Source organism: Achroia grisella, unplaced genomic scaffold (genome assembly GCF_030625045.1).
Source record: "Achroia grisella isolate CSIRO2021 unplaced genomic scaffold, CSIRO_AGI_Agris_v1 utg1320, whole genome shotgun sequence".
Taxonomy (NCBI): Eukaryota; Metazoa; Arthropoda; class Insecta; order Lepidoptera; family Pyralidae; genus Achroia; species Achroia grisella.
Window position 1 is genome coordinate 122,247 of NW_026712621.1, and position 14,808 is coordinate 137,054.

The following is a 14,808-nucleotide window of genomic DNA, read 5'->3' on the forward strand; positions in this document are numbered from 1 at the left end:
TTACTGGAAGAATTTTAATGTTCCTGTAAAAAACTGGTTTGCATTATTTATTCAAACACTTTTGTAACTTATATTCAGAAATTTTTGGACATCAACCCTTACACAGAAATCATTAAAACTATATATAATATTTTCTAATTAAGAAATTACATGAAACCTTATTTCTAAATTCACTAATAACAAAACGAAACATCACTCAAAGTACATATTATTATATCAAAAATGTTCTTTTAAACGTCAATATTTTTATTAGTATTACAGAAAAAAATAGAAAACGGCAAAAGCATATAAATTCCAGTAAAATGCCAAACACAAGGCGTCGAAGATTTTCTGTACAAAATGACATCGCGACAAGAGATCCATCTAAAATGCAAAACGCTTCGTCAAACAGGTAAATAGTAAAGATAATTGAATAACACAACAGCCTCTATATCGTGTGCTGTGCGTTGAATATAAATTGTTGGGTTCAACAGCAAATCATGAATACCTGAACAAATTTTCCACAGTTCGGAAACGTAATAAAACTGGAATTTAGAAGCAATATTGGATATACCATTTTCGATTTATTTCTCGTTCAATGCTGATTTATTATGTATTATCTGTTATCCACAATATTATATTTGTATAAAAATAAGGGCCATACGTTACGATACAATCAGCGATCTAATTGCTTTTCAGGATACCTGTAATCCATATAGCTATTTTAAAACATATTAGTTCTGGTAGCATTAAACTAGTGGCTTTCAGATGCTGGATTCAGAGGACATTACTTTTTTATATATTCGAATACTAATGATGGCCCAATAAAAATCGAAAGTCTCAATCAAAATTACTTGTCCAATATTATTAATACTATACAATTAGCAAAGAAATATAAATTTAACATTGATTTTTAGGCACCTAGGCTCTAATACAGATATAGCAAACCATAATATGAGTAACTTGAAGATATCAAAGTCCAAAAATAAATCATTTCCTAATAGTTCCAAAAATATTAATACTCTAGAAATAGTGGCAGAACGAGACAGTGACATATCACTATCAGTAAGAAAACAGTCCACAATCACCATAGACAGTGATATTATTGCTAATTCTAATAACATAGATGTCTTTATTCAACATACTGATACAGATGATAAAACTGCTAATGAACAATCAAAGGAAATAATAAATTCAAATGAATCAAAGAGAAGAGATGAAGGTCTACGTTCCAGAGACATTACACCAAGACGTGTAGATAAACATCCACGGCAGCATCGAATCAAAGTAAGAAGTCCAAGGAGACGTATGAGTATACCAGATCATTGTAAAACTAATGATAATAATAGACGATCAGTTGGTACAACAGCTATTGATTGGAATCAAGAAGTAGGAGTTACATTAGTTGAACATATAGTTATTGATACAGAAACATCTGAAGAGCCTAGACTAAGCGAGCAATCTCTAGATGACATGTGTCGAATATGTCACGGTGGAGGTACATTATCACTTGAATTAGGAGCCTTAATATCGGCCTGTTCATGTCGAGGAACTGTGGGAAGAGTACATGTGAAATGTTTGGAGAGATGGCTGACGGAATCAGGAAAATCTAGATGTGAACTTTGTGGAACTAGATATGCTACAAGACGCGTCCACAAATACGGAGTGCCCAGAGCTTTATTCATGTGGATATTGAGCCAAAATGCTAAACAGGTACATATGTCATAAATGTGATATTCAGTATCAATTTCTATTAATTAAATGTAACGAAATATATTTACTTAAAAATTAACATATATATAAATCCACCTAATGTAGCCAAATCATACAAATCCAAAATCTAATACAGATATAGCAAACCATATCATACATTATAGCCAAATCATACATTTTTAAACTTCTGTTTAGAGAAACGTAATCGACTAATAAAAGGTTATAAATTTCTGCTAGAATGAACCCGAATATTAATTCTTACTTATTTGTGCAGTTAGTGGATATCCCAGTGGCAGTAGTGGATGATCCCAGGTCATATATTTATATAACTGAATATGAAACGAAATTAATTAATATAGCTTAGTACTTAAAGTTAAGGATATATTTCATCACCGTACTCATAGAGTCGACTGTCGCATCATAGAATCGAGAATATTAAAAATTAATGTTAATTTATACAACACGAAAATAAAGTCGTCTAAATTGACAATAAAATGCATCGTTTAAACAACATAGGAGTACGAACATATAAAAAAGCCTTTTAAGAGGATACAGAAGGAAAATATCGACATTTTAATAAAGCATAATGGTGTATACTTTCATTGTGTTTCATAAAAGACGTTTTACACAAGCTTTAGAGCCGGCCACGTATAGAATTATTTTGTTAGAGAATATCTTATAAGAAATATTCTGTTTAAAATATCTGAACATCGTTCAAAGGCACCCCGAGTATATTGTTATAACTATGTATGTATTACCGAGATAGGCAATGTACGAAGACATCAGAGTGGGTACTTTTATCATATCTATTTTTGTAACCCATCAGCTTACTTTTTGAGGTTGGTTTTGGTTAAGATATAGCAGCGAAATTACAGTGTGTAGAGGAATAACATGTTAATCGTTAAAAATGGCAAAACATGGGGATTACTAAGGGTACCTCATTACGATATTCTTGGGGCTGTTCATCTATATAGGTGACGCGGCGATGGTTGAAATCACCAGATGGAGCCTCAATTTGTATGCCATTCCAGTTACATAAAGAAATATTTGAGCTATCTGTATTTCCTAGAGTTACTGGTATTCGAAAACATTTTGTAGTAAAAGTAAAAAATCATTTATGTAGAACATTATGGGCGCTTATGAATGGCAAGTCCTATTCAGTACATATCAATTGAGAAGTAACTTAACACAATTTTTTTTTAATAGACATTTGATTATATTTTTTACATATATTCAATGAAAAAGAAACAATTCATGAACAACTGTTGACATGCAGGTTTGTCATTTAAGTAATCGTTTAGTAAGTAATAGGGTTTGCTTAATAAATATTATTCATTATATATATATATATATATGTAATATTTTCCGCAAAACAAGAAAAGTAGTAAATATTTTTAAATATGTGGCTAGTATTAAAGTTAGCAGCATTTCACTGAATTTCTTAAACTTTGCTTTAGTCTACGTAGAAAAATAGTTAATTGAAGACTATATTTTACTTTAGAAAGCAGATTACCATTGTCAGTATTGAGGTATTTTTATAGTTACGTACTAGAGAAAATGCATAATGCATTATGCGCCGTGTGCGAGTAAAAGATGAAAAGTTATTCCTTGGCTCTGCGCATGCATACATTTCTTGAATTATTTATTTGTTGACTATTCTAACTTTACATGTTATTACATGTTAATACTACTACATATAGATAACTTATTAATTGAAATAACTAGCAAAACAATATTTCTCAATGAAACATTTACAACACCGTTTGTTACATGTTTTGATAATGTACCTTTCTTGTAAACATATAACAATTTTTTTAGTATAAAGTATTGCGGTTTCTAAATACATTGTTTGGTGACTGCGAAGTGCCAAAGGGTTAGGGAAGATTGCTCGCGCATTCCCGTAACTCTGACAAAAGGTTAAGAGAAGGAACAACCGGTAAGAGTCTGACAGTACCCGTCTACCTCCCCCGGGGCGGCAAGTCTCCTGAATTTTCCCCAAGATAAAATGAAAATTTTCTCCAATTTTAAAAACGGTGATTAAGTGAATTGCGGCTGTACTACTAGCACTCTTATAGCTAATGTCTCCTCTATAATTTCTATACGTATAATTCAGCAATAGTTACCAGTTACTCCATTTTATTTGTTAAAAAATATCTACGATTTTCTAGCATATTCTCTATCGTTAAATCGGTCACAGAATTTTACTCTAAAAATTTTTACTACTTTTTTAATTATCGATATTCGATTCGACAATTGTGTCGTAGAATACATTTTTATAGTAAAATTTTAATTGATACATTTGTCATAATGACCACTTCGATGGTCTAGCTGTTTCGCACATCGTCTTACGTCCGATGGTCATGGGTTCGATTCCTCACACATACAAATATTTATGATTGTTTGTATTGGTTTGGGTGTTTCTGTATGTATGTACAAAAAGTGTTTTCATGTATTTACATAGATCAATTGTATAGAACCCATAACACAAGCTCTGCTTCAGACTTGCGGCGCTGTGTAAATTGTCCTGGGTTATTATTATTATAAATAAATTGTTACCCATTAATTATTTTATGGAAGACACCTTAATAATAAAAATAATGATGGCAGGTTGATAATTATTGTCGTATATTTGGACCCGTTTATTTCTCTCAAATTGTCTGCGAGAAATTTTTACATTACCAAGATCGTAATTGGGCAAATTTCCTTTTTATTTGCCACGTAATAGAATAGAATTTTCGCCGAACATTTTTCCGGTTAATTAGCATTCATTTTGAGGAACGGAAATATATTTAATAGTCAATTTCTAATCTAGATTCGCATATGCCTGAACGTATTATTAATCCGATTTTTACTAATCACATTTATCAAACAAGGCTACAGTGTATTTCACATCACGCTACAACTAATGGGAGGAGAGCTGTAATGAAAATTATTACAAAAACAGAAAAAAAGTAATGTAGACGAAGTTAAGCGGCTTAACTATAGTATGTTATAAAAATATATTTTATATAATTATATTATCTGTGGTACTAGCTACTCGCCCAGGCCTCGCCCGGGTGTACATGTATTAGGTATATCTATATATAAACCTTCCTCTGATGATGAATGATGAAACAAAAAACCATATTTATTGGTGTGTCTTCATTCAGACAAATCAACTGCCTATATGGTAACTACAAAGATGGTAGATACTGTTATGCTGTTATTCTTAAAGAATCATGTGTTATATCTAACGTCCTCGATAGTCCAGCTAAAAAAATATTAATAATAGATATAAAACTTGTCTATTCTGAAATCAAAAATATAATTATTTTCGCTGTAATTTGTTCCATAATTTGTTAAGTAATCTACATTTTAAACTCTTCAGTATTACGCCGTACAGATTTCTATTTCTGAATTTTTCGTTGTTTTTGTCATTTCACGTTCGTCCATTTTACATCTACGTGACGTCATTTAGGCTGAGATACACACGATAAAACGAGTAATAGCATGATATCTCATAAAATCCGTCAAGCCGCTACAGGCGGCTTCACAAAATACATACTCCTACAAGTACCTAAGTTGTAATGTTTGCATATGGCAACTGTAATTTCAGATTTTTGCTTCAGAAAATACTGATATAACTAGGGAAATTGTATTTTTTTTATTTATTTATAACTGAAAACTACGTAGACAGAAATAAATAAAATAATAAAGTTTCTAAAATAATCTATAATTTTAAATATTTTTGAATCCCTCGTGCAAAGAATATAAAACATTTTTTTGTATTATTATTTAACTAGCTATAACAATAACATACTATTCCATAACTAAAATCGATATCATTAGTATAAATAAACAAACAACACATCAAGGCCTATATATGTTTACATCGTGCAAAGTTCGAAACAGTTGAAAAAATATTCAGCATGCCAACAGTTAGAATTAGTGGTTCCATCAGAAATTCAACTTAATTCAATAAAACTTCTTACTTACAATCTAACATCAACCTTATTTTTCAGTTGATGGTGGACAGTCTTGGCATAATGCTCATGTCTCCGTTAGCAGTGCTGGCGGCCTGGCTCTCAGGCCGTACTTTAGCAGGGCTCATGACTCAGGAGAGTCACGTCACCCCGTGGCCGCTCGCTTCTACCTTCGTATTGGCTTGTATGACCCTTGTAAGTGCACTTTATTAACATTTTATATATTTTTTTTACCATTTAAAATAATAAAAATAATTCAGTCTTTGTATTAGTACGTTATGTATGGAAATATAAGGAATTAAAACGTATTAATAGGCTACACGCACAGCGAATCCTTGCGTACTTTTTTTTAACAGTATAATAAGGTACGACTAAGGCAATATGAAAAATAATAATAGTACATAAGTAGATTAAAGTAACCAGCAATTATTATACCTGACTAAAAAAAAGTACACTGGTATTTCAATTTTATTTGTTTGTTTTTTAGAAATGTTTTCATCGATTTTGATAATCCTCTTTGAAAACTTCTCTATATTTTTTTTAAGCACTAATCTTCTCTCGATTGCATATTGCTTTGTCGAACAAAGTATACTTTCAGGTGTAATTACGAAAATTAAAAACTGTTATGTCCCATTCCGTAGGATATTCCAGAAAACTTAAATTGATGCAGCATAAGCGTGAAAGCAAAACTGTACAAAACTGAGAAACTTCTCAGCAAAATTTCAAGTTTGTAGACTTCATTCAGTAATGGAACATTAAACAAATATAATAAAGTCTCTGGCTTTGAAAATTAAAAAGTAGATTTTTAAATTGTGTTACAGTTATATTTTTTACAATTCTCTTTCTTTTGGATAACCATTCCTAATTCAATATTTTCTTAATACAAATTGTTTTCTAGTTCGTTGCTTATTGAAATGTGAGCTTACAATTAAAATAGAATTTACCAAAATAGAAGAGAAATTTGTTATAGATAAAAAAGAATTAAAATTGTATAATCCTAACCTTTCAATTACATTGTTCGCATATGCCTTATTTAAGGCTTAGTTATATTTTCAAAACAAATGTGTATATATAAATAACAATAAAATATCAGTACAAATTTAAATTAATCAATTATTTTTTTGTTCTATGTAACAAAGACAAACACACAAATAGTAGGATTGTACAACTTCGATACATCTATTGTATATCATAATATCTGCTGGCAAGGGAAGAGTCAAGGAAATGAAAATACATTATCTTGCACATTTCACGAGATTTGAACCATAACAATGGCATACTGACGTTTGAATATTTGGACTCAGGCCGTCTTATCTTCCTTTGTAGTCAAATTCGATGGAATAATCAAAATTAATCAAAGTAACTCGACGTAATCTTAAGGTGCTTACATATTGAAGAGTTATTTGCTTTATGTACTTGAATAAATAATATTATATTATTACAATACAATACTTAAATTACCGATATAATTTATAATATTATAAGGAAGGTGTTACAAATTAATGAGGATAGTATAAGGGAAGAGGAAGGCCGAAAAAGAGATGGATGGATTGTGTGAAAGATGATATGGTAAGAAAGGGAGTCAATAAAGGGATGACTGCGAACAGGGATGAATGGAAGAGAAAAACATTACGCCGACCCCAAATAAATGGGATAAGGAAGAAGTAGATAATGATGACAAATGTACCTATGTCGTGACAGCAAAATATATCATTAGCATTTCATAAAACGACTATCATCAAGTTATCAATAAAAGTAGGCTGTATTATGAAATACCGTTATTTACAACTACTATGTATGATATCAAATCTATGATCTAAGAATTACATATACAAACAAAAGTGTACGTAGAAAAAGACAACAATATACGCTTTGCTGATGTTTTAATAGATAAACATAATGAAGATTAAAACAATTATTTTGTAACAATTTAAGTAATAATAAGACACGTCATAGATACCACTCGCCTTTTAAGGTAGAGCCTTAAATAGACAGGACTGTGGTACTTTTAGAAGCAGCAGCAGTATTATTTGTAAACTGTGTTTCATTTGAGATAATATTATATATTGATAGAATAAATACATGATATCTTAATCTTCTGGAATTACAAATGAGGTATCTTGGGCATCTTTCATATAATCCTACTAAACAAATGGGGAAGTAAGGCTGATAATAAATTATTATGATATATATTGACGACGCCGCGACGGTTATCACATACAATCATGTGGACCGTCAGAAAGAAAAAATGTAATTGCCAAAAATCGAGTATATCTATAAACACCTTTTATAAGTAATTCAACAAATCCACTTCATTGTACTCTGGTAAGTACATAGTCTATTGAAATTCAAAGCAACTGGCTTAATGGGTTATTGTTACAAACGTCTCTTAATAGAACATCACTAATGGTTCGTCTATGAAATGCTATTTTACACTTAAGAGCTCCTAGGAGATTCCATCACTAAGTAACTTAATTAAGGAATCTCCTAAACCGGGTGTTGTTAGAACTTTCGAAACTACGCGCGGGTATAGTACCCAAATGAGAAATTAAATAAAATATCTATATATAACAGAACTTGCTGACCTGCAACTTTGTCTGTTATATTTTCCTCATGTTTGGAACATTTTTCGTTCAGTTCCTGAGTCGTAGCATGATGTTATATGTCGCCAGAGTTATGGTGGACTGACACTCGACCCCGCGACTCCGGCAATAGGCACTTAGTCGAGATAACTTTGAATTTTTAGTGAGGAGTCTGACAGTGCCCTTTGCTTCCCCCTGGGTGGACGGATGTCTATGAGGGATTTTCTCCAAGTAGAAAAAAAATATCCAAGTATAAATGTTACATAGCCTATAGCTTTCATCAATAAATGTACTGTCTAAGAGTAATAGATTATTCAAAATCGAACCAGTAATACTCAGATTACCGCGAACATACATATTCACAAATTTTGCCACTTTATAATATTAGTAGAGATTGGTTTAGGTGTCCCTAATTAAATAATTGATCATAAGGGGTAATTGGTAATGCAAAATATTATGTTCTTCATTATAGCAATTTCCTCTAACAGTAGATGTACTTTCTAGTCTAATCTCAATATCGATTTCAATCTAATCAACTTGTGTATTGTTCTTTTGAAACGTAATATCAACTAAACTGCTTTTGACGATAACAATGTTATTTAGTTCTTTCATTGACAACGAAATATGTTATTAATATGTTCCTAGTGTATAATTCCAGATTTAAAAAGGCGTAAAATAACAAATGTCATTGATCGCGGTTCACCCTGAAAACCATTATAGTTAATTTTCCTTGTTGAGCTATCTACTTTGCTTTATCCTCCACTAGTGCCGAGCCTTTTTATACTATTATCGTAGGCGTTCTTGCCATTTATATCATCTTATCATCATTGGAAAATTTCCAGTATGTTTAGAACCTTAATATACTAGTTATAAATCTGAAAATTACATTGATTAATTCCAGACCATTATTTTGTCCGATAGACCGGAATAAATAGATTTAGTAGTACTACAACATGTGTTTATCAAATTTCATACAAAAAAAGAATCGACGGATGGCAGAAAAAACAAACAACCCTATCAACAGTTTCTATAATATTTATAAGGATAGCATTTTTTTATACATTGGATAGGATTAAGTTGTCTGGAAAGGATTATTCATGATAGATTGGCGGACGGAGGTATGAACTCGCATCAGAACCATTTCACATAAATCACAAAGTACACTCTAATTACCATCTTTGCATTTTTCGTTATTATTTAAATACGTAATATTATTGCAATTTGAACCTTAACGTGAACAGCTAAGGAATCAATGTCCAATTATATAGGTACTTAGATTTTTTTGTTTTTAAAATTAATTGAATAGAGTCCAATAAAGCATATGAACCATGTAAATTTGTTGCAAATTAAACCTTAACTTTAATTGCTAATGTTGAATTTTGCAATCCTTCAGGTGTGCTATTATTGTTGGATAGTATCAGCGGCTACACGACACGCACTGGGCTGGTGGATCTGGTATAGATCTCAATATGAAGTTAGGCTCCAATTTCAAGATAACGAAGACTAATAACAATGTATTGTGAATTATGCGGTACAGATGTATTCATGATAACAGTGCTAAAATCTCTATAAATCAATAAACGCTTCGTTTCAAAATACATTTTCATATTTACCTAACAGACTATAGTAGATATTTATAATTCAGCAATATATATAGGTAAACAAAAACATTTAGGAAACAAAATTTAGTTACTGTTATATTTTTTTATATATACCCGTATATTAAATTTATTGTACGAGGTTTATTTTTTTATAGATTTATAATAATGAATGCAATTATAAACTACGGTTTGTTATTGTTTATTTAATTTGGGCGATCTTCTCACATGAAATACGGCCTATTTTACTTGCAATTAATGCAGTTTTCTATATAATACATATACATATATGTATATACAATAAAAACCAAATAACTTTCCTCTTCACATTATTATTTTATATACCCTACTCCTATAATAAATTTATCAAAGTATTTCCTATTATGGTTGTAAAACCGTAACGAAATTTCATTAAATTTAGTAAAGGTGCATTTCTGAAAATAATGTCTGTTGACGATGTGGAGTTATTACCTAATGCTGCTGATATTTCCAAGCAATAAATTTACTTATGCCTGTCATCCGGCACTTCAAACTTGTATAACATTTTGCCGGAATTTAATTTCTCCCCGTGTAACACCTCGCCGCAATATTTGCACATTAATTCACATTTTATTAGAAGTTGTATCATTTCCGTGAACTGTCACATAAAGCAGGCATATTTGGGACTTTTATTAGTGATTATTAAATTTAATTGATTTGAGTTTTATATGAGTACTAACAACCCATTCCGGCTTCGCATGAATTCGTTACAAATCTTTAAACTCCTCAACTCGTCCTATATATACACGCAGGTATTATACATAGAAACCTCTATACCTTTAATCACTCTATTGCTGAAAACTGCATTCAAATCCATTGCATAATTTAAAATATATGCGAGCAGACAGCGGCGTCGTCTTTATTTTATACCATTTAAAGATAATGTATAAAATTAGAAGATAAAAACGCGTTTACAGATCTCATATGATAACGTGATGTCCGTAGCGCTACTTATGTATCAAGTGGCCCGCCAGCTTATTTACCATTTCAGTTATATATAAAAGTATAAATTTAATATATACTCAAGACTGTTATCCTAGATGTTATAGTTAAATACATTATCAACTGTCATTGTAAATAATGCAAGTTCTCATAATGTGCTGCGTATATTTCAACATAGCGGGAGGCGAGACTATCACCGTCTCCCAAATTAATTAAATTATTTATCGTTCCTTCCATCACTGAAGAGTGACTCAAAAATATACTCGTAAATTTAAACACAGAACTTTTAGTGTCGGATTTAAACTTATGTTTTTAAATCACCAGGCCATGATCGATAAAATACAATTTACTCTATGTAATTTAAACGTATTTAAAATCAATAATTTAGACCGTAGTTTATTCAAGGGGTAGTGTATCCAAAATATTGAATACCACAACTAACGTTATTAGTATGTGGTTGTATTACATATTAGGAATGAGGATCAGGTCTAAATAATATCCTAGACCCAGATCTAGAGAATCTAGTCTCCCGCGTACCGTTATATCAGGCTCCGTTCTATCATAGATTGAAATGATTGTATAGCAAATCTTGTAGTTCATAGAACCTTATTTTTAATATGTGGCAAAACTTCACAACGACGGTCTCCCACCGGAGGGATAATGTGTGAGAATCTTCGTCACTAAAATCTACATGTTGTACCTACGAGACTAAAATGCCGGAGTCATGGTGTAACGTTAGTAGCCTACATCGACTCCGGCTGCGTTGGTGCGCCCTATAGATGGAGTACTCATTTGTTAAGGCGACCCATTTCGCCCTACTCAATGGTAGAAGAGTGTAGGGACCATTTAACCCTACCAGACATTCAACCCGTTTGGGAAAGGTTTACAAGTAAGTATTGCTATAATTGAATCAGACCCTACTTCATCATTAAGGGAGACGAAATATGTACCAACCCATTTGTTTTAGACCTTTTTACCTTGAGTGCATACTTCATTATTTAATGTCTTTTGAAAAAAAGTCATGTTTAGATAAAATTAGCACCTATTTACTAATTTAGTATGATTTCTTTCTGTATATGAGCATATATATTTACCATAAAGTTATATTTTTATATATAAATCTATAGTCGTCTTACAAATCGTACAAACTACAAAAAGATAAAATTAGGATATGTATTTATTTTTGTGTGTGTGTGTCAAATACATAGTACACATAGTACATACAAATACAGTACAGTAGTGTGTGTAATGTTTTTTATTGATTTTATGTATTGTTTATAAAATGTAAGTGTGCGAAATTTCATATCCCTCCGTCCGCGTAACTTTCCTAAAAAGAGGTACGAAGTTTTTACTTCACGTATTAAGAGGACTATTACAAAATGATGCCGCTCAACTTTAGGTTTAATCGCATGGATTTACGCACACATACAGTAATACACGCACACAGACGCAAATAACCGTGTAGCTCAATCGGTGTGGATTTAGTATGAACCATTTTGATCCTTGTAATATTTTAATTAATAATGTGATATGTTTCTACTTAACTGAGACTACTTATTGATTTTTTTAAATAACGTGATTTATCTTAATTATCAAAGTGCTAATAATGACCATATTTTTTTATTATATTATTCCTAGAGGGTTGATGTCAGGATGCTGGCCGATTGTACAACTAAAAGCCAAAACCTTAAGTAATATGAGTAACAAATAATTGGGATAAGGACAGGAAGATGAAATTACTATAACATAAATTTACTAATTAATTCTTCTTACATATTAATTCAGTTTATTTATTAATAGATACAATATAATTTATTATAAGATACAATATAATTATTTTATTTATATATAATAGTTCTGTTTTCAAGGCTTTGTTTTGATTTAAAGGTCCCATCTTTATATGTATATTAGGTGTGTCCGCGACTTCGTCAGCGTGGTATAATGAAATTGACCAAATAAAGGAAATATATTTAGATTATAACCTAAAAAAGTTTCTTTGTTTCAATTAAACAATGACGATACTTTTATACAACCTTTCATCTCCGCTTTTAATCCCTTACAATACTTTTTTCGCACTATAAAGTAGTCTATGACCTTTCTCAGGGTATACTATCTGTGTATATGTATATCTATCTATATAGACTACCTGTGTATATATATGGTAGTGAATTTACAAGATACAGGGGAATAACACCCGAGTTTTCAGGAATGGTAACGCATGAGGGAAACAATGTGCTGATATGAACATGGCAGGTACTGCTCATGTATATAGGCGACGGTTACCTCTTTCCATCAGGAGAGCCGTCAGCTTGTTTTCCTTTCTAAGTTGTAAAAAAAAAGCTTCAACTGCTGTCATTGCTGTTCCTGCATCATTGACGTCGCCGCATGATATTGGCTGATATTGCAGCTTCTCGTTCTTGGTTGGCCGATTCTTGATTCTTGATAAATAATTAATTGTTAATGTCAAACCTTTTTATAAATTATTATAAGACGCCTCATTGATTATATGTAATGAAATCACCATGAGCTATAGGGATTTTGGACAGAACCTTAAAAGACCTTAGAAACACCTCTGCTCTCATTGGCGGGATTACTTTTATACTTTTGCTGGAGATTTCTGAAAGACTCTCTGTGTCATTAACATCGTCTCCCTTATGGACTTTAATTGAAAGTTTAAAACTACTGACAAATTTGAGAGCTCATTTTTATGGAAGCACAGATAGTGATTTCCCACACTAAATGCTCAAACTTGAGGAAGGAATTTCTCAAAAGCATGATCCAGTCATAAAATTTAAGCCCGCCGAACATGTGCAATGGCGTCCCATTGGATATATTGCTTACTAAAGAATTGAAGCTTATATACCAAGAATACCGATGATTCCAACTGATCTGCCAATACCATTTTAACGGCTTCAATTTCCGGTTAAAATATCATCTACACATGTAATAGATCTATGTATGTTTTGATCTTAAAAAACTACGCAGATTTTGATTCGTTGTTATTTAATAGACAGAATAGATAGACTCAAGAGGAAGGTTTATATATAACGTCCCAATACTGTACACGGATCTTTAAACGCGCGATAACCTATATATCCCATATTCACGCGGGCGAAGCCGCGAGCTAAAAGCTAGTCTCTAAATAAAAACATTTATAATGTTGTTGACTTTTCACCCAAACACGCATAATTATTTGACATAACTGTACAGTAATGAAAGTCCAACGAGTATAATAACAGAATAGCTACAATTTAGAAATATCTGTATTGTGTAAAATAAAATAAAATTGGATAAAATATCTCTAAACATTAAGGAATATAATTTATATATAATTTGGTAATTTATTTACAATCCACATTGCATACTAGATGATATACACTATATAACACAAGACAAATGTACGTAAAAATAATATATTTTTATAAACAATAACCCTATTTTAATTTAGAAAAAAACTACAAAATAAACATAGAGTAAAATTGGTTTACATTTTCTTACATTTTTCTCTCAGATAAGCGTTATTTTTTAAAATACTAAAATGTTCTCTTTTTTAATTTTAACAATTAATTGCCATTAACGAAATACCATGCTCTTGTGCTTTTCATAGTCCAGCATAGGTAGGTTTTATTTGTAGCATAACTGTACTTTTGTCTTGGCATGCTAAAATAAATATTATTATTATATATATATATGTGTAGAAATAAGTATATATTAGCAAAATTAATTAAATATTACTTAAATTATCAAAATGGTTTAGTCGCTCTATACTAATGTTCACTGACGAATGTCTTATCTTAGCGGTGTTGTAAAAAATGGCATAGGTCCTACCTCGACGAGCGCTAGCGCGCCACTGAGAATTTACTTTTGGCGCAACGGAATTTATACAACTTTAAATTATTATTAGTGTTTATTTATTTCTTAGAAACTTATATATTTTTTTTATATTTCTAATTTACAAGTATATTAACTTTATTATTATGTTTTTTTTATGCA

At 31.1% G+C, this 14,808-nt stretch overlaps 1 protein-coding gene across 1 annotated transcript; it reads left to right on the forward strand.

Moving 5' to 3' along the window:
* Positions 1-277: 277 nt before the first annotated feature.
* On the forward strand, positions 278-9,973 carry LOC131855197 (uncharacterized). Its single transcript, XM_059206443.1, has 4 exons — positions 278-391; positions 897-1,692; positions 5,694-5,849; positions 9,630-9,973. Exons 1-4 carry the CDS (start codon positions 303-305, stop codon positions 9,741-9,743), a joined length of 1,155 nt encoding a protein of 384 aa, XP_059062426.1. The 5' UTR covers positions 278-302; the 3' UTR covers positions 9,744-9,973.
* Positions 9,974-14,808: the final 4,835 nt, after the last annotated feature.